Below are 20,307 nucleotides of genomic sequence, written 5' to 3'. Positions count from 1 at the left end.
TCCTCAGGCTCCTTAGCAAAACTTACAGAGAAGGATGATGTTGGGTTGAAATGCTGGTTGTGCTAAATTGCCCATGTTAGCGCAGCCTTCAGAGGTCATGGCTCATACCCAGCCTCGCATCAGATAGAGTCGGAGATGAATTTGGCTTTTTTGTTAGAAGCAGCTTATCTTTCACAACAGAGGTATAGAGTTGATTAATCAAAAAAGTTGCCTCACGTCAAGTAAAATAGAAAGATACGCACTTTAAACATTTTAATTTAAGTTGTATAAATGTACCTGAGCTTGTCAAGCTCTTGCTGTAGGGCCAAGGCCTTTTCTTTATTGTAGCCCTATTTATTGGACTTCTGATTATCTTTCTTGCAAAACCATACCCATAATTTATCATCTGTGATTTTTAATTCTGTGGAGCAAGAACTAGAAACCTATGAAGAAAATCTAATTGCAAAATCTTCTAAACTTTAATCATTTGTCATTAAAAGTTTAACATTTCTCTTTTTTACATTGATCACACCCAAACTTAATTTAACTGCTGTTTTCTAAACAACTCAGCATTATCAAATCTTTTCAATGTTAAATGTTGTTTTGTTTCACACTAAACAAAAATTATTTTTGCCCTCACCTTTCATTGAGTTGCCTAATATTGGATTAAGTTAGATAATCATAATCACAACTGCATAACCAAGATCAAGACCAAATACTATTGACACCTGATAAGCACACCACTCAGTTCCAGGGAACAGACCAGGTGAATGAGATACCCGTCCAGTTTAGGACACTCAGTGCGAAACAGACATCCGTCTTTATGTTTTAGGAATATGGAGAGCATACGTTAATTTGGCAAGTTGCTAAGTGAAATTTGGTGAAGAGCTTTTGTTCTTTTTGCCTAAGGTTTAACGTTTAAAGGTGAACTTGAAGAACGTATCTGTGCACGTGTATCTATGAGAGAGCACCTCTGTGTGTTGATGGTGGCGTGTGACCAACAGGGACCACCGCAGTTTTTCTTCCCAGTCCTGCATCTGTGTTACTGAATTGATTTGGTTTGCCCTTAACTCCACAGCAACTTCCTACCCCTTCCAGGCCCGAGTCACCTGCAGAGAGGGGGGGTTAATAGAGGTGACCCCCCACAGTCCCTTCTGTGCCCAGCATTTTCCTTAACTAAATGTTTCAGGAGAGAGGGACCCATGTCATTGTAAGCTGTCTATCAAATTGTGCCCCATGGAGTTCTCTGTTAATTGTCCACTTGAATTTACTTGGCTTAGCAGAAAATTGGTCTTTTTTATGTACTTTTGTTCTCTTCTGCTTTTCTCTCTTCTTGTTTGTTCTGCTGCTACTGCACTAACAAAAGCCTTTTCTATGTTTTTGCAGGCTCTTTCTTGATAAGGATATTCCTAGGTATTTTGTTTGCTTTTTTGTACATAAAGATTCTAGTTTATCAGAACGCTTTATGTCTTACGTTGCTTGGACTGCTATTTTAATTTAGTAGTTTTTCCCCATGCAGACCTAGGATAGAGCAACGCCTTCTCCTGCACCCTTTGTTCCCTGGGTTTTCCTGATGTGTATAGTCACACGCAGCTTCTTAACTGACTGGTAGGGTTCGTCTTCTCTCATTCTGTTGGCTAAACCTGTCCATTTTATTCTTGCGCGCCCTCAAATTTTCCTCCGCTGCATTACAGATTAGAGCGTCACTCCCCTCCTTTCACACGGAATCTCAGGCTGGGTTTTCTGTTCTTTGTCTGTCCTCTCTCTGTCAGAAGCTTGAAAGGTTTTGTTGCTCTGTAGCTTTGCATAATTACTCACTGTTGTCTTTGTTTTGTCCTGTGCCGTAGAAGAGACCTGTTTAGCTATTTGGGCAGCTGAGTCTGTGAGAAATAGGCTGTTTATTTTTAAACATTTCTCTTTCTGCTGTCAGGGCTACTTGGCTTATCTATTTATTTTCTTCTTTTGCAGTAGAAAAAAATCCTGGTTCAATAGTGAAGGAAGTCTTTTCCCATCTCTCTTCATCTAATTTAGGGAAGAAAACTGACGAAATGATACATATCAGCATAGCCTAAAATGTCTGTTTGGTTTTTAAAGATATACACACACGTGCGTGCACACATGCACGTGCACTGCCCTTGTTCAGAACATCTCGAGAAATCCATTTTAGGATCATTTCTTAACCACTGTAGGAGCCACACAGGAAAACGACTCAGGACTCAGCCCTGTTTCTAATTCTAAATTCTCTTGCTACCTTGATTCATTTGACATTTCTCACCAGTGATGTTTCTTAACAACCGCCTCTGAAGAATTGCCATCTTCAGTGGGTATTCCAAAAGAATGGGCTGCAGCACCCCCAAGTGCCAAACAAAACAAAACCCACCTCCTCCCACCCCCCACAATACAGGAAGATTTTAGTGGAGTCAAAAATTCCTTTTTGTTAGCCAAGTTTCTACCACTGAAATTTCCTCCTTAGGTTAAGTGAAAACCCAGCCTGAAAACAGAAATGAAAAGGCTTTTCTTTCACAAATTCAAAACGTTTGCCCCAGTTGAAAGAGAGCCATGAACTCTAAATATTGGCACTGGGAGGTGCTAAGTCCTGGTGTGAAACTTGAACGGTCACAGATTATAGGCAGCAGTGACAGAGACTTCTGCCGGCTTCTCCGGAGTCATAAATACCCTCGCTCTAAGAAGCGGGTTCATTCCACTTCAGCACAGGTGTGTCCAGACCTTGTGATACAACAGGCGGGCCCCTCCCAGGTACCTCGATACACACGGAGACACAAGAAAAGCGAAGTCTCAGGTGACAGAGCTCTCAGGGAGCTTCTGCCCAAATAGTGCTTTTGACCACCCAGCATTAGAATTTGTCTTTTTAGCCAAAATAAATTCTTTGAACCAGGGCGTTGTGGATGCATAAAGTGTTCTCTGCTGAGCCCAGGAGCCGTGGAGGACCCCCACCGTCCTTCCTTGTGGTTGCTTTTTGAGTCCGTTCGTTGCTTCATCTGTTTCTGTCGTGTTAATTGTTCTGTGTTCCTTTGGTGTCTTTGTGTTTTCCTGACCCATCCACACTGCATCAACAGCTAGACGTTTGGGAGAGTGTCAGGTACTTGAGAAGACTTATGTAGAAGCAGCTACAGGGTGAACTGGTCAGGCTTCACACCCTGGCAGGCAGAGGAGGAGGTGTGGCTAGGGAGTTCTTTTAGAAGTGAATTGTTATCTCTCGACTGTTTCAGGAGAAGGCAACACGGGCGTGTGTTTAGACAGAAAATATGCCAGTTATTTGTCATAGGAAATCTAGAAAAGACAGCAATAGCAAGGTTACCATTTGGGAAGGAGCTAGGAGGAGTGTATTGGGCAGGACGCAGAGCGTGCAGAAGCTCTTTCTAGCCGAATTGGGTGAGAGCCAGCAGNGGGGGGGGGGTGGGGGGGGGACTGCGGGCAGTCGGCAGCTGGTTTGTAATTCAGCACGTGCTTCAGCTGAGACTGCAGAATGGCCAGAACCGGTGTCAGGTCAGGTCTACCGGGTTTTACCAGGAGGAAGGGAAGAAGATACTAGAACAACTTTAAAAAGTTATAGGTATTTATTAAATCAAGCTTCCAGGTATTTAAATGTAAGATTGGTTTTCATGTGGATTCTTTTTTGAAAAGTAACAAAAAGTAGTTGTCCAGCTCTGCTTTAAAATCATTCTTTTACTGAAAAACATCAGCTAAGGATAACTGCTTGTTTTTTAATTTAAAATAAGACTCCCTGTACTTAAATTATTCTACCTGTTTCCTCCATCAGTCTTCTCAGGTAGATCTGTGACATTTCAGAGGCTCAGCAGAAGCAGATTGTGATGTGAAGACAGGCTTCCAAGCTGCTGAGGATTTGCTTCCCTCTCTCTTTGTTGACTGATGGAGGAGCTTACTTAGGCTTTCTTCCTTTAGTTTCTGTCCATACCCACTTATCCTTTTCATCTTAATCTCTCTGATTGATCTATTTTTATGTTTATAGGCAGAAAGGCAGGCTTGTCAAGGGGGAAAAAAAGGCATAGCTGAGCGCCCTGCACAGCGGGTGGGGTGAGAAATGGGGCCTTTTCCTCCTGGGGATAAAAGCCCCACTCTGTTGTTAGATTTTGATATATTGCAATTGTGTGTTGGTGTAGGATTCGGTAGCATTACTGACAGTAATAGTACCTGAACTAAGGTGACTTCACTTCTTTGGATAATTCCCTCTTGCCTTTCTGACCTTAGGACCTTCTACCGTTTCGAGGCTGTGTGGGACAGCTCCCTCCATAACTCTCTCCTTCTGAACCGCGTGACACCCTATGGGGAAAAGATCTACATGACGTTGTCAGCATACCTAGAGGTGAGGAGACTCCGAACTTGAATGGCCACAAATGAGCAGTGGGCAGATGACCACAGGAGATGAAGAGGAATGATTTGACTGATTTTTGTCAACTATTTGCTGCCATTCTGGTTGTGGGAGATTCTGTTCCTAGTCTCTATTTAATCAAAAAGTCATACGACGGGGTGCCCGGCTGGCTCAGAAGAGGTTGCGACCCTTGATCTTGCAGTCGTGAGTTTGAGCCCCATGTTGGGTGTAGAGATTACTAAAAAAAATAGTAACAAATAATTTTTTTTTTTAATGTTTTATTTATTTCTTAGAGAGACAGCATGAGCAGAGGAGGGTCAGAGAGAGTGGGAGACACAGAATGTGAAACAGGCTCCAGGCTCTGAGCTGTCAGCACAGAGCCCGACGTGGGGCTCGAACCCACGAACTGTGAGATCATGACCTGAGCCGAAGTCAGATGCTTAACCGACTGAGCCACCCAGGCACCCCTAATTTTTTTTAAAAATGTCCTATGATTTCTATTATCAGTTTTAGTAGCCTAATCACCATTCTTCAAGGAAGGTATGAGCTTAAGAAAACTTGGCCTCTGTGTTTGCAGTTGTGGGCAGAGGCCAGTGGCGGTTAACAGCACAGACCGTGGAACCAGCCCCTCTGAGTTCAGATCCCTGTGCAGCCGCTTACTGCCAGCATGTCCTTACACAGAGACTTCATCTCTCTCTGCCTCAGTTCCCTCATTTCTTAAACAGCATAAAAATAATGGCATCTCCCTCAGAAAGGTATGGAGAGATCATACATGAGCATTTAGAGCAATGGTTGGCACATAATCAATAATAAACATTAGCCATTATTACAGAAAAAAACTTTTTTTTTAACGTTTTTAATGTTTTCTTTATTTCTGAGAGAGAGAGCGTGAGACAGCATGAGCAGGGGAGCAGAGAGAGGGGGAGACGCAGAATCCGAAACAGGCTCCAGGCTCTGAGCTAGCTGTCAGCACAGAGCCCGACATGGGGTTCGAACCCACGAGCCGTGAGATCATGACCTGAGCTGAAGTCGGACGCTTAACCGACGGAGCCACCCAGGTGCCCCTACAGAAAAAAAAACTTTAAAAAATATTAGAAAAATAAAGCAGGTGCAAGGACTACCGCCTAATCTCGCACATATTATCTGCTGAGTTGCGGTTGAAATAACTGGTAGAGCTGAAGTCTTCCTGCCCCACATCTGGGACCAGCTTTCCAGCTGTGGCCGTGCACAGACTCCTGCCCCAGGTGCTGCGTCTGCGTTTAATCGAAGCCCCCCCACCCCCCTTTCTGCTTGCAGCTGGACCACTGCATCCAGCCGGCGGTCATCACCAAAGACGTGTGCATGGTCTTCTACTCCCGGGATGCCAAGATCTCGCCGCCACGCTCTCTGCGCAGCCTCTTTGGCAGCGGCTACTCAAAGTCACCAGACTCGTAAGTTTCTGAGACAAGATTAGTTTCCATTTGGTTTGCCCACTACAGAGCCAGCAGAGCCCTCAGTGTCCCTGGCCTGCTGTTGCGGGGTTAGCTTACAACCAGATGCCTGAAGTGCAGTAACTTTTAGATGTTGGCATTTAATGGAATACTGATGGAGAGATGAGTGTGTGAAGGAAGGAAGAGTGTTACATTGTGAACACTCAAAGAACTGTTTTGCAGGGACTAAATGTTCTTTAGATGTCATTATTTCTGACTGATTACCATTGGGATGTTCTTCTTTTAAAGATTGATTCATATTTAAGATCTATAGAAATTCGGAAGACTACTGCAGAGAATACCTGTGCGTCCCCACTCAGCTTAAAAAAAGCTCATGTTACAGGGGCGCCAGGGTGGCTCAGTCATTAAGCATCTGACTCTTGATTTTGGCTCAGGTCATGATCTCACAGTTCGAGAGATCAAGCCCCGTGTCAGGCTCTGTGCTGACAGTATGGAGCCTGCTTGAGAGTCTCCTCTCTGTTCCTCCCCGACACCCATGTGCACATGCGCTCTTTCTCAGAATAAATAAATAAACTTAAAAAAATATATGCGTTACTAACACAGTGGAGGGTTCAGAACCTTCCACGTCACATGCCCCTGTAGTCGATGTTTATCATTTCATTCTGGTCAGACTTTGTCCTGCCCCCAACTCGTCTCTCGTGGTAAGAAAAAAAAAAATTAATTTTTATCTTTGTATTATAAACTTTTGGGTTTATCATTCAATTTTATTCATCCTTCGAAGTAATTCAAACGATTGGGATGAAAACAAACTCCTCCTACGAAAAATATACTTCCTAAGTTCAGAATAAGAAAAGAAACAGGAAATGTCTGTAATTTTATTTAAGGGGAGGCTGCAGTTCCCCCCAGAAGAGACAGTGTTTTAAGTAGAGAGAATTGAGATTTCCCTGGTTTTGTGCTGTGAGAAGTTAAACAAGTGTTTGTTTTAATTCAAATAGCAATCGCGTCACTGGAATTTATGAACTCAGTTTATGCAAAATGGCAGACACAGGTAGTCCAGGTAAGCCTTTGTGGGTCGGGGAGGTGATGGTTATCTTTGCCTGTGTTTGGACTATTTTCTGTCAAAATCTATCCTACATAAGTAGGAAAATTTTTTAGAAACCATGTATATTTTGTAAGCCAATTTTTTGGTGGTGGTAGGAGTTACCTTGTTCTGAGTAACAACACTGTTTGGTTTATGACCTGCAGAACAGTTACAAAAACTGTACTGAACAAAATGTAATGAGGTTGTAGCGTATTATAAAAACTTTGAGTGTGTTAGAATGAATTTGGCTTGCCAGACCATTTCTCTCTCCACTCTATCCCCAAGGGTAACCTGGTAGTGTGACTTCACAGGTGTTGTCAGGCTAGAACTTGAACTCCATGGGCCCTCGGAAGACAGGTTCTTCAGCTGAATTTTCCTGTGTCCTTTTGGAGGTCTCTTTGGGCTGCTGTTGCTCCTCTGGCTTGGTGGTCTTCAGCAGCCCTTTGCATTTCTAGGTTGATAAGCTGGAACATGGACAAAAATCAGGGTTTTTTTTTAAACGTTTATTTATTTTGAGAGAGAGAGACAGAGCATGAATGGGGGAGGGGCAGAGAGAGAGGGAGACACAGAATCCGAAGCAGGCTCCAGGATCTGAGCTGTCAGCACAGAGCCCAGTGCGGGGCTCGAACTCATGAACCACGAGATCATGACCTGAGCTGAAAACGGTCACTTAACTGACTGAGCCACCCAGGCATCCCAAAAATCAGAGTTTTTGAAAAACATTTGAGGGGTGCCTGGGTGGCTCAGTCGGTTAAGCATCCGACTTTTGATTTTACCTTAGGTCACGATCTCTCAGTTTTGTGAGTTCGAGTCCCACATCGGGCTCTGCACTGGCAGCACAGAGCCTGCTTGGGATTCTCTTTCTCTCTCCCTCCCTGTCTGTCTGGCCCTCCCGCACTCAGACACTGTCTCTGTCTCTCTCAAACTAAATAAGTAAACTTAAAAATAAATTAAATAATGGGGCGCCTGGGTGGCTTAGTNCTCCTAGAAATAAAAATATTTTTAAAAAATTAAATAACATTTGATTAAGGTGAGATTATATCATTTTAAAGAACATCTACGGGGAAAGATCAGGACCCACAGTTAAGACGTAGATTTAGAAAAAGACTGAGTATGAATCCAAGTCCCAGTAGCAGCTAATGAGTGTCCACATACTTCCTTGAGAAATGTTTTTAATTAACATAAATTTGTGTCTTTTATATGTAAAAACAGTATATTTTTAGAAATTAATGGGAAATGATGGGGCTGAAGCCGTCTGCCGTCTGCCATCCTAACTGAGCTCCTGACTGGGGTGTGTGTGCAGGGGGCACAGGAATGGTCCTTCTCTACTTTCTTCGTATGGGTGTGTTTTTGTATATGTATTTGGAACCATAGGTTACGGACAATTGATCATTCTGTGTTTTCACGTAACATAATAACTTGGGCATTTTCTCAGGTTGTGTTACAGTCATCATAATTATCAAAGAATATAAAACTCAGTTTTAAAAGAGGTTCAGAAAATTGCTTTGGGGAAAAGGGGGTGAATTATCAGTAATAAACAAAATCCAAGGTATCTGATTCAGTGTCTTCGTGTGCCATGTGTATGAATTATTAATGTGTTTTGAGCTAAAAATGGAATCAGATTTTTCTCTGAATAAAGACTTCCGTCTCTTGCCCCAGGTATGCAGAGGAGGAGGAGAAAAATCTTGGATACGTCGGTGGCATACGTGCGGGGAGAAGAGAACTTAGCAGGCTGGCGGCCCCGCGGGGACAGCCTCATCCTTGAGCACCAGTGGGAGTTAGAGAAGCTGGAGCTCCTGCACGAGGTATCCGAGGGCAGGAGACCCTCAGCGGCACTCTTGGGCACGACTCCCAAAGTGTGGGTCACATGCTCACCTGCTCTGTGTGATCCTGGCTTTTCAGCTTTCGATTGTCGTGGAAGCACAATATGAAGATCTTAACGAGCTTTGTGTTTGCTGAGGCCATTGTGTTGATCTTCTTAGGTGGAGAAGACTCGCCACTTCCTGCTGCTGCGTGAGAGACTTGGTGACAGCATCCCCAAATCCCTGAGTGACTCCTTGTCCCCCAGCCTCAGCAGCGGGACCCTTAGCACCTCCACCAGCATCTCCTCTCAGATCTCTACCACCACCTTTGAAAGCGCCATCACCCCCAGCGAGAGCAGCGGCTACGACTCCACGGACATTGAAAGCCTGGTGGATCGAGAGAAGGAGCTGGCTACCAAGGTGTGCCTCCCTTTCTCTCTGCTGAGCATTTTCCCCCGTGAGACCGCGTGAGCCAGGTGGAGTTTCCATTTTCCACCTTCTTTGGGGGCCTCTGCTTCGGGGCCTGTGCTAGCTGGGAAGGTAGAAGAAGACGCAGTTGCTCTCCATACTGAGCTCGCAGGGAACCGGGTGACAAGCATGCAGTAGAGGTGTGTGTCTGCGATCTGGGGGAGCCAGAGGAGTGGCCTCGATGGGCCAGTGCTGGTGAGCTGACCTTGAAAGGTGGCACCAGTGCGAGCCTCGTGTGCTGCCCCGGCTGCGCTGAGGAATCACGTGGGCATCGTGGGCCGGGGCAGGAGATGGAGTCAGTGTCGTGAGGCAGGGCCCGATCCGGTGGCGTCTGTGGACTGGACTGGAGTTCAGAGTGTCCTGAGGGTGATGCAGAAGTATTTTAAACAGGTATTCACATTTTAGGAAGACTCCCGTGGCAGCAGGAAAGAGGGTGGGTGTGTGGTGAGGAGAGGCTCGCGGCACACAGAGCTCTTTATCACGGTGACCCAGAGGGGGATGGTGCGGGTCTCAGCTGAGGCCGGAGGCTGCAGGGTGAGGAGGAAGAGCAGTCACGGAAGAGACACCGGCACCCCGTGTTGCCTGGATAGGGTGGGGGAGGGCAGAGGGGTTGGGGAGGAGGGCGCCCTGGCCAATGGAGCCTGGGCAGCTGGCCAGGAGTGGAATATAGAAATTGAGGGGGGTGGGGGGCCTTGGCGTCACGTCGTTTCAATAACTGAATGGTCTCCTGGTTGGTTTAGGAAAATATGTCCAACTGGAGGCCTCCACGCCCTCTAGTGCCGGGACGGATCAGAAGGGGGGCTGTTGCTTTAAACTGTGCTGGTGGCAGCCACTCACTTTTGTAGTCTTGACAATGGCTTTTTTTAATCCACTTAATTTATCTTCCTCTTCAGGCACATGCCAGGCTTCCCTTGCTATATTTGTATTTCATTTCTAGAGTCAGGTGTTTGGTCAGCACCTGAGCCCCACTGTGGGCCTTAGGCCTGTTATGTCTCTTCCTGCCTTGCATCCAGGGCTTCATTTCACCACTGACGCTTACACTTGCCTTTCTGTCCCCAGTGCCTGCAGCTTCTCACGCACACTTTCAACCGGGAGTTCAGCCAGCTGCACGGCAGCGTCAGTGACTGTAAGGTGAGCTCACTTCTCCTCTCCCAGGTCTCCCTGCTTTCAGGTGCCTTCCGACGGGTGTGGCATCGTGTTTGAGGACGGAGGACACATCTGCCTTTGTATTCACTTCAGTTTTTAGAGTCCGAACACGGACTTCTGAAGGTAAAAGTACTCCCCTGTGTCTCCTAGGGTGTGGTCAGATGGGAAGCGTTTTGGCTTTCCCCTGACTCCCTCAGAGAAGACCCTGTAGGGGCTGGTACGTCACTGCAGGACACGGCACCACAGCTCCTGAGGTTCTTGGTGGCATAATGTTGTTGCTTTTGACAAGTGGGGTGAAGTCTTTAAAGAGCCTCTCCAGCATTCACTCTGTTCTCGTTACCTTGACCTTTCTTGCTGTTCCTTAGATGCTCCAGCTTCATCCCTGCCCAGCAGATCTCTGCACCCTTGCTGACCCTTTCCTTGGAATAGTCTTCTTCCAGAAGTTCCCATGATAGGCTCCCTTATCTTTTTCATTTTTCTGCTCAAATATTGACTCCTTCACCACCCTACCTAAAGGCAGCAACTCCTGAAACTTTCTGACCTCTTTCCCTGCTTTATTTTTTGCTGTAACACTTCCTGCTACCTGGCACTTTCCTCATTGAAGTATAATTGACATACAGTGTTACATTAGCCTCGGGTGTACAACTTAGTGATTGAATAACTCTGTACATCGCTCGCTGCTCACCACGATTGTAAGTGTAGCCCCCATCCGTCACCATCAGATGTTACCACAGTGTCATTGACTGTGTTCCCCGTGCTGCACTTGTCATCTCTGTGACTTATTTTATTTATTTTAAAAAAGCCTTTTTATCTTTATTTTTTGAGAGAGAGTGTGAGTGGGGGAGGGGACACAGAGAGGGAAACAGAATCCGAAGCTAGCACCAGACTCCGAGGTGTCAGCACAAAGCCCGACGTGGGGCTTGAACCCATGATCTGAGAGATCATGACCTGAGCCAAAATCTCATGCTTAACTGACTGAGCCAGCCAGGTGCCCTATTAATTTTTTTAATGTTTGTTTATTTTTGAGAGGGAGAGAGCGCTGGGGAGGGGCAGGGAGAGAGGGAGACACAGAGTCCGAAGCAGGCTCCAGGCTCTGAGCTGTCAGCACAGAGCCCAACGGAGGGCTTGAACCCGTGAACCACAGGATCATGACCTGAGCTGAAGTCAGAAGCTCAATCGACTGAGGCACCCAGGCGCCTCTTATTTATTTTATAATTGGAAGTCTGTACCTCTTAATCCCCTTCATCTGTTTCACCCATCCCCTGACCCACCTCCCCTCCTTTTGTTCTCTGTATTTAAAAGTCTGTTTGGTTTTGGTTTTGGTTTTGTTTTTTAGGTTGCACATATAAGTCAAATTATATGGTATTTGTCTTTCTCTGTCATATTTCACTTAGCGTAATACCCTCTCGGTCCATCTATCTTGTCACAGGTGGCAAGGTGTCATTCATTTTTATGGCTGAGCAACACTGCATTGTGTATACATACTGCATCTTCTTTACTCATCATCTATTGACAGACACTTTTGGCTAGTGTAGATAATGCTGCAGTGAGCCTAGGTGTGCATATATCTTTTTGAATTAGTGTTTCCATTTTCCTTGGGTAAATAGTAGTAGAACCACTGGATCATAGGCCTACACCTGACACTTCTCAGAGTGTTTGTGGATTTGTTTGTTGTCAGCCTTCTCTATTTAGAATGGAAGCTCCGGCAGGGCAGGGCCTCTGCCATATTGTTAGAATAGTGCCTGTTCTAAGTGCTGGGCTCAGAGAGACAGTCAATTAACGCAGGAGGACAGTCACAAAATAAAAAGCCAGCCTTGCCTCTTTTGTAGATGAGTCCTACTGTGACACTCTGGCCATACAATATTTGTAAGTCTTAAAAAAAAAAATAAATACGTACATATGTACGTACGTACATACATCACAGCTCCTCACTGCAGAGACGTTGTATTCTCCCAGCTGACTCTCACTTGCTGTCTCGTGTTCGCCTCCAGCTGTCCGATATCTCTCCTCTTGGACGGGACCCGTCGGTGTCCAGCTTCAGCAGTGCCACACTCACTCCCTCCTCCACCTGCCCTTCGCTGGTAGAAGTTCGGAGCAACTCTCTGGACCAGAAGTAAGTAACCTCATTTACTTTAAAAGAAATAAATAAGGGGTTCCTGGGTGGCTCAATTGGTTAAGTATCTGACTTGGGCTCAGGTCATGATCTCACGGCTCGTGAGTTCAAGCCCCACATGAGGTTCTGTGCTGACAGCTCAGAGCCTGGAGCCTGCTTCAGATTCTGTGTCTTTTCTCTCTTCCCCTGCAGAGAGAATAATTAGGCATTAGAAAAATAAATATATAAACATTCAAAAATTTTTTTTAATAAAAAAAATAAAAGGGGCACCTGAGAGGCTCAGTCGGTTAAGCGTCGAACTTNCTCTCTCTCTCTCCTAGAAATAAATAAAAAACGTTAAAAAAAATTTAAAAAAAAAGAAATAAAACATTTAAAAAAAACAATAAAATACAATAAAAGGGATGCCTGGCTGGCTCAGTTGGTGGAGGATATAACTCTTGATCTTGGGGTCGTGAGTTTGAGCCCCACATTGGTAGTAGAGACTACTAAAAATAAATAAATATAAACTTAAGAAAAAAAGGCAAGTACTCAGACTTCACTGAGAGAAGCTAATCTAAGAACCCAGGCAAATGCCAGTGTTCTCGAGCTCAGTGGTGCTCAGCTGAGGGCAGGACCATCCATCTCGGCAGCACTCGGAAGGATGTGGCAGCCTTTTCTGGGCATCGCAGATGCCAGATGTCTGGAAGACGCGCCTGCTCCTTCTGACACTGAGCCTCGGCAGCTTTCTGCCTGAAAACCCTCGGTTCCTCTTCGGAATCCCTCTCTACTCATGTTGGCCTTCCATGCCCCCCCATGCTGGGCTCCCCAGTCATATCAGACAGAGGAGACCTCACTGTGGGGAAAACAGTTTGAAACTACTTTGGAAAAAATATTCTGATGACACAACAAAACATGTTGGTAAGAATAACAGAGACAAATTTAGTCTAGATTCCATGAGTCATCACTGTACTCACGTCTTTGCAACTCACCAGCAAACTTCTGTGCCCGGCCCGGCGCACCGTGCTCACCTGTCGGAGCCCGGGGGTTCCGCCCAGCTGCCTGCCCTGCGGCATCAGCGCTGCCACAGTTGACCACGGCAGAGAAAATGACACAACCAGGCAGTTTAATTGAATTGAGGATGTCATCAACCGTAACAGCATTTTACGTGCCACTGAGGAAAAAAAAAGCACTGCCCCCTAAATGTGACCTGTCGTCAGTTGTTAACTGACCGCTTCTCTCGAGAAGCGGTGAAGTGTTAAGAAATTTTAGAATTGCTGGAATCAGGCCAAGCTGCTCCGCGAGGACAAGTCGCAGTGCGGGGCACAGGCACGCTCCGTGCAGCAGACCTGGCCCGGGCCAGCTGGGCGCCGCGGCGCCGCTCGGCCTCACCGTTCTTCCCACTCGCGAGCTTTCTCTGCCAGGCCCTCAGAGCAGTGGGCCGCAGACGTGAGTGCACGTCAGTGTCGCCTGGGAGGCTTATTAAAGTGCAGGTGGCTGAGCTCTGCCCAGCATTTCTGATTCGGTACATCTGGCCGGGAGCCCGAGGCTGTGAATTTCTATCAAGTTCCCAGGTGAGCTTGATGCTGCTGGTCAGGAACTGCACTTGGAGGACCATTGCCCTAATTGTGACCTTGGGACTAAGTAGAAACTGTGCGGGAATGGAGTTCATGCCCAAGACGCTCCTGTTCGGAGGGCTTCAGAGTAGGAAGAGGGACTGCGTGATTTGGTGGTGACTTTCGTAGCTTCTGCAGGATGAATTTGGAGCTAATTTCTAACAGCAGCTTGTCGCCTCAGCTGAGCTCTCCGCAGCTGATGTCTGCAAGGCCCCTGCTGTTAAGGGCGGTCTTGTTCCTCCTGGTGAGGTTATGCGTTGACCTTGCTGAAGCTCCTTGTTACCCTAACCCCTCTCTCTTTTAAAGGACCCCAGAAGCCAATTCCCGGGCCTCTAGTCCCTGCCCAGAATTCGAACAGTTTCAGATCGTCCCAACTGTGGAAACGCCCTATTTGGCCCGAGCAGGAAAAAATGAATTTCTCAATCTTGTTCCAGATATTGAAGAAATTAGACCAGGGTGAGTACTGTACCGACCAGGGATTCCAGGTATAAAAGTTAAATCAGCAGTAGTTTGCTCTCTGCCCTTGGACATGAGGTGACTCTTCCTGTCTGATGCCAATGGAACGTGGGAGGAGAGAGCTGGGCTGGGGCCCTGCTCCACCTGTGTCTTGCAAGGCATCTGCTGTGGTGGCGCTTTGTGCTGTTTGCACTATTACTTGAGCAGAGAAGATTCTAGGCCACACAGATCTTTTACCTGTTTTGTCCATCGTAGGGACTGGGTCCTGGTGAGATGTATTTTCATGGTCCTCAGGCCATGATTACTTCCTTTTGTGAGAAACCAACCTCTCTTGTACTGTCCTTTTTAGCTCTGTGGTCTCTAAGAAAGGATACCTGCATTTCAAGGAGCCACTTTATAGCAACTGGGCGAAACATTTCGTCGTGGTCCGTCGCCCTTATGTCTTCATCTATAACAGCGACAAAGACCCAGTGGAGCGTGGCATCATTAACCTGTCCACAGCACAGGTGGAATACAGTGAGGACCAGCAGGCCATGGTGAAGGTCAGTCCTGTCTCTCGGCTTTTTAATGCCACCATGTGCCCTTCCCTTCTGAGTTCTGAACTCTCTGTTGTGTGGCGTGGCATCATCTCCTACATGTCTGGTCTCACTGAACCTTCAGTATGCAGTGCTGGACACGTCTGAGTATGGCCGGGCGGTCCCCATCGTCAGCAGCCATTGTAACCTTCCCATCTGCCTGTGTCTCTTTCAGACACCTAACATCTTTGCTGTGTGCACAAAGCATCGCGGGGTCCTCTTACAGGCTCTCAATGACAAAGACATGAACGACTGGTTATATGCCTTTAACCCACTGCTCGCTGGCACAATACGGTAAGAAGTCCTTGTGTTTCCTTCCTCTCTTGGCTTCTGGCCTCAGTGACATCCATGCGAACTGAGAAGGAAGTCTTATTCCCCAAAAGTAGATTGAAAACAGAGGAAGTGTAAGTCTGGGCTCCTCATAAGGTGTCACTTGGTGTCCTGAATGGCTAAGAGGACCTGGTCACATTGTACCCAGTTAATGTCCTGCTTTGACTTTTTTTCCCCAAGATTTTTTTTTTTAAGTAATCTCTACACCCACCGTGGGGCTTGAACTCTCAGCCCTGAGATCAGTAGTCACATGTTCCACCCACTGAGTCAGCCAGTTGCCCCTTGACATTTTGTTCTGAAGGGTCTGCAGCTGGGTCCGTGAGGCTGAGTCAAGGGAAGATGGTGAGCACCTTCCTGGTCTTGGAGTATCCTGGGCTGTGATCAAGCCTCTGAGCCCGTGAGGGGCGTGTGTCGGGGGGCCCAGAATGGGGAAGACCACAGCTTAGCCTGCTTCTTCGGGGAGTCTGGGGACCTGGGCCTTGGGTGCCGGACAGGAGCAAGGAAGCTCAAGGAGGCGACTGCAGAGGAGAGAGACCTGTGAGGAGACGGACCTCTGGATCCAGCTTTCTAATCCCTCCTTTTCCTCTGTCACCTATAGGTCAAAACTGTCCCGCAGGTGCCCGAGCGAACCGAAGTACTAAGTGACTCTGCTGAGCGCCCTCACTCGCCTTCGAGAGATAAAGAAAGTGTTGCCCCTCACTTCTCTCTGTGATTTTTGACGGCCCCTCTCGTGTGTAAGCCTGTGGCGTAGCTGCTTTCCCTCCCGTCAGCACTCTTCGCAGCTCTCCTGGTCCCCGTCTCCATGGCTCTGTGTCCTTCTTTTTTCCTGTGCTGAGAACCGTGGTGATAGCGTGTGGCCTAACAAAAGGGAGAAAAACTAACGAACAAACACAAACAACCCAGAGGGGATCCGGTGGGTCTCCAAATTATTTTTTCGTGACTGGCTTCCTTTTGTACGATAGGTCCCCGTCTGACCACCTGTGATGTCTGTACTGCTGTCCTTGGATATCTTTGTCTGTTTTTTAAGGCAACGTAATATTTTTTTTTCTTTTCTCTCTTTGTGCCATCACTTTAATTTTGGGGGGTGGCTTCAGAGACTAAGGAGGGAAACCTCTGGCCTTTTTTGGAACCTAAAAGGAAACAAACTTCACCTTTTTCCCTTCTCTCTTTTTGCCATTGCCAATCCCTGCATTTTCCATCCAGGGAAAAGGTGGTGGTGAGCTTAGAAGCGGCACAGTGCGTTCTCTGAAATTGGAACCTATTTGGAACGTAGCTACGCGGTTTTCTTTTAGTGGAAGAGAGAAGGGGGGACTTTTTAGCAGGCCTGGAACAGCGGCTGCCGCTGACCCTGTAAGACGGGGAAGGCCAAGGACGTTGGCAGCGCATCTGAGAGGACCGCGGGGCCTGGCGGCAGCTCGTGAGGGCGGCGCCCCGCGGCAGGGCTCCCGTGAGCTGTTTTTCTCTTAGGATTTCCTCTTTCTCTTCTTGGCATGAGTGATGACGGTACAGTTTGGAATTAGTGCCATGTCGTACGCCACTGTCCCACAAGGGGGGAGCGACCCCCCTTCTGAGGGTCCTTGTTTTGTTGCCCTTATAATTACGGTGACGCTGAGCAGTGACCTTGTGATCCTTCTCGCCCCCTTTGATCGAACGAGTGTAGCTTTCAAGTGCAGACTTGAAGTCTCCCTCTGAACCCAGTGGGCATTTTCAGTGATTCTTGTCAAATTGAAAATACTTTCAGTACTGCTTCTCCCCCGATAATCATAAGTGTGCAGACATGGCAGGCTTTGCCTTCTGGGTCCCAGGATTAAAACCGCCCCCTTCCCCCCACTCAACAAAAGGACGCGCGAGGGCAGAGGGGAGGTGCGCCTGAGCCAGGCCCCCAGCGGTTCGCGCTGCGTCCGCCCAGCCTCTCCTCCTTGCTTGTCTGCGTCCCGTGTGGAAGCGTCGCCAGAGGAGAAGGGAGGAAGCTCGCTGCTGCCGGTCTGCTTCTCTGACGGTTCAGGGCTGTTGCATCCAGGAGCCATCATGGAAGAAGATAGACCCTCTTTCTCTCTCAGCTGCCAGTCAGAGTTAAGTTTTCTAGGAATGAGCTGGGGACGAGAAGGCCTCCTGGTTCCTCCAGCTGCTTTGCCGGTTGACCGGGCGGGGGTGTTCTGTAGCGTCCTTCACCTCCCTCCCGCAAACCTCTGACCGCCCCTCGGGCGTTCAGGAAGGTAGCTGCCCTCGCCCACCTTGTGGAGCCTGAGGCGCCCCCAGCCGTGAAGTTGCCGAGTCTGTGGCGTCCGGCCGACCGTCTGCCTCAGGCAGCCCAGGGCAGGGGCTGGGGCGCCGGGGCCCGGCAGGCGCGCCGAACGTTGGCCCTTGCTTCTGACTTCCCGCTCGGGCTCATCTCTGGGGACAGGTCCCTCGGCTTCGGTACAATTGCCTTGCAAAGAGGGGGAAAGTGAATCGTGGTGAGCTTAAAAGAAAGGATAGAAATCACAGGCTGTGACCTTAGCTGAAAAGTGATCAATAAAAACTCTATAGTAGATTTTTAACTTTTTTCCTCTCCTTAAACATAGGTCATTAACTGTGACGTTACTTGTTTTCTAAACGGTGTGTGAGACTTTTAATGTAGTTAGAGGTTCCTTCATCGTCTTAACGGACGCGATATGCCCTTGTGGTGTTACTCAAATCCGGGATCCGTCGGTGCTTAGCAGCAGCTTCTGGACTGGAATGGAATGCAGTTGCAGGGAGACGAAGATGAAATTTGAAGATTATGTTTAGTGAAGTCCCAGGTGCCACTGCCGTTCGTCACGAGGTCTGACAGAGGGCCCTGTGTCTGTGACAGAGGGAGGCGAGGAGGGCTGAGGGAGACTAAAATCATGTGAGAAACTGAAACGACGTTTGGTTTTTCTTCTGACTCAAACAAAACTGGTTTGTAAAGTCTTTGCTTTGCAGGTGTCGGATATTAGCACAGGTAGGCCTGGGCCGTTCATGACACCCCCCGGGGAGGAGGGCCTCCTGAGGAAGCAGGCCGTGTGTGTCCTGCGAGGGTCTCCAGCAGGTGCGCTTCCTGCCGTCTGAGGACAGCCCTTATGGGGGGCCCCTCTTCCTCCTGTGCCCCATTTTCAGATTGAAGTTGGAACAATTTCGGGATCAATGTTCCCTTTCTGGGTAGGTCCATCCCTCCCGTGAAGCTGAGAGAGCACTTATGGCAGGAACTACTTAGGAGGGATTAGCTGAAGCCATGGTGGCAGGAAAGATGATATTTAACATGATATTAATATTCTATTAGTATTTAAGGAAACTACTTTCTGAGGGTTTCTTCTGTGTTTTTTCCCCTAAAGCATTCCTTTAAATAAGCAAAACAAAAACAGAAAGAAAAAGCTCTTAGGCGCATTAAGGAGAAATGGGTGCCAGTTGAAAGTAATCCTCTCCTCCCCTCCTCCCCCACCCTCCTTTCTCCTGCCAAAGCAAAGTACGGCCTCACAGCCCACACTGAACCGGCGCCCCCAGCCTCCTGCCCCCTGTGCCTGCCCGGGAGTCAGCCAGCTCTCGGGCCAGGCTGTGCGGGCCGGCCAGCCGCACACAGCGGGGGCCTGGGGACGGGCCGCTGCTGGCAGCATGGGGGGTGCCCAGATGCCAGCACACCGCACGGTGCTCCGGCGCGCACTGTGAGGGGAGGGGAAGGCATTTTTCCAGCTAAGAAACCACTATTGTTTTACTTTTCTTTTCCCTTAGCTGCATACAACTTAACAACTACTCCTGTTTTTGATGTATTTTTTTTACAGCTCTTTTAAGATGAAGGAGTGAGGTAAAATCATTGTGAAAGGTCTTTAGGGATCTAAATTTAAGAGGACTTCTCCTGGCACATATCTCAAAGCAAAGACTTTGTTGCCTGCTGCTTGTTCTAATTTACAGGGATATTTAATTTTGTAAGGTATGTGTATATTTATAGAACTGTAATTAATTGCACATTGGACTGGAAGAGAGCGGGCGACCTGGTGAGTGGCAGCTGTCGGTACTCTCCATTTCCTCGTGCTGCGTTCCACGCGGGTCCCCAGGACGGGAACGGGGTGCGCTTGTTTGTCTGTTGGACTCGGGTCCTTCATTTTTGCTTTGGGTTCCCTTGTTAAAATGTGATGGTTAACCTGCTCCTTAAAAAGAAAACACTAATTCTGCTGCTGCTCACAGAAGGTTTGCTGAATGTATTTTAAATAGGGCTCTGGCTCGTGCACACTGCAGCTGTCCCCTATGGCCAGTGATGACACACCCATGTGTGTGACCAGACCCTTACTGTATGTAGCAGGGATGTATGGATTGTGCTTCCTTAACAAATGGAAATGTCAGCTGAGAGATTATCTGCTGCTGTTGTTCAAAAGGCCATTTATGAAAGTCATATTTGAGCCCCATGAAATCTTAGGAAAGCCTGTGATCATTAATTGGAAAGAATGAGAATTGATACAAATTTCATGTTAAAAGCTGTGCTCAGAAGGTCCGAGCTGAGGTTGGTCTCTTCCCAAACCCTGGCTGTTGTGTGTCGTCTACGTGTCTCCGAGTCCCCTTTTTTCAGGCTGCACATTCTGGCATCTGCTCCCCGGGGGAGTCCGTCGGCCTGCTCGCGTGCGAGGTGCCGCCCGTCGGGGTCCCTCCTCGCCGTCCCCGTGCACCGCAACAGAACCCATGGAGCATACGTGGCCTTTTTGAACCAAGACTTTGCATACTGATCTCTCCCCAGGAAGGAGTTGAGCACATTAGCAACAATGTACATTATTAATTTCAGATTTTCATTTTCATGTTTTATTATGTAAATATGATCCGATGTTTGGAGCTTGAGTATACAGAATGTAAATATAGTTCTTGTATTTGTACTAATTCTGGTTCTTTTGCTGTATAGCCTTAGATGTGCAATGCAGACATTATCTAACTGTGTATGGTAACCTTGCATCACGGACCTATTAGCGAACGAGGTAAAAATAATAAAGGTACAACCAGTGCA

General features: G+C 47.5%; 1 protein-coding gene across 5 annotated transcripts in view; it reads left to right on the top strand.

The window, feature by feature from the left end:
• The window catches only part of KIF1B (kinesin family member 1B), a 122,478-nt gene extending 102,171 nt beyond the window's left edge, over positions 1-20,307 (top strand). For all 5 annotated transcript variants that reach the window (XM_077763826.1, XM_077763824.1, XM_077763823.1 and 2 more), the window contains 11 exons: positions 4,210-4,324; positions 5,627-5,760; positions 6,756-6,817; positions 8,501-8,646; positions 8,824-9,063; positions 10,171-10,242; positions 12,249-12,370; positions 14,269-14,418; positions 14,768-14,960; positions 15,169-15,287; positions 15,922-20,307. In XM_077763826.1, the coding sequence (XP_077619952.1) occupies positions 4,210-4,324; positions 5,627-5,760; positions 6,756-6,817; positions 8,501-8,646; positions 8,824-9,063; positions 10,171-10,242; positions 12,249-12,370; positions 14,269-14,418; positions 14,768-14,960; positions 15,169-15,287; positions 15,922-15,964 (1,396 nt within the window). In that variant the 3' untranslated portion in view covers positions 15,965-20,307. The remainder of the gene's footprint in view (positions 1-4,209; positions 4,325-5,626; positions 5,761-6,755; positions 6,818-8,500; positions 8,647-8,823; positions 9,064-10,170; positions 10,243-12,248; positions 12,371-14,268; positions 14,419-14,767; positions 14,961-15,168; positions 15,288-15,921) is intronic.

The sequence above is a fragment of the Crocuta crocuta genome, unplaced genomic scaffold (assembly GCF_008692635.1).
Source record: "Crocuta crocuta isolate KB4526 unplaced genomic scaffold, BGI_CrCroc_1.0 scaffold13, whole genome shotgun sequence".
Lineage (NCBI taxonomy): Eukaryota > Metazoa > Chordata > Mammalia > Carnivora > Hyaenidae > Crocuta > Crocuta crocuta.
Note: the sequence above shows the minus strand (reverse complement) of the source record. Positions and strands in the feature narration are given on the sequence as shown.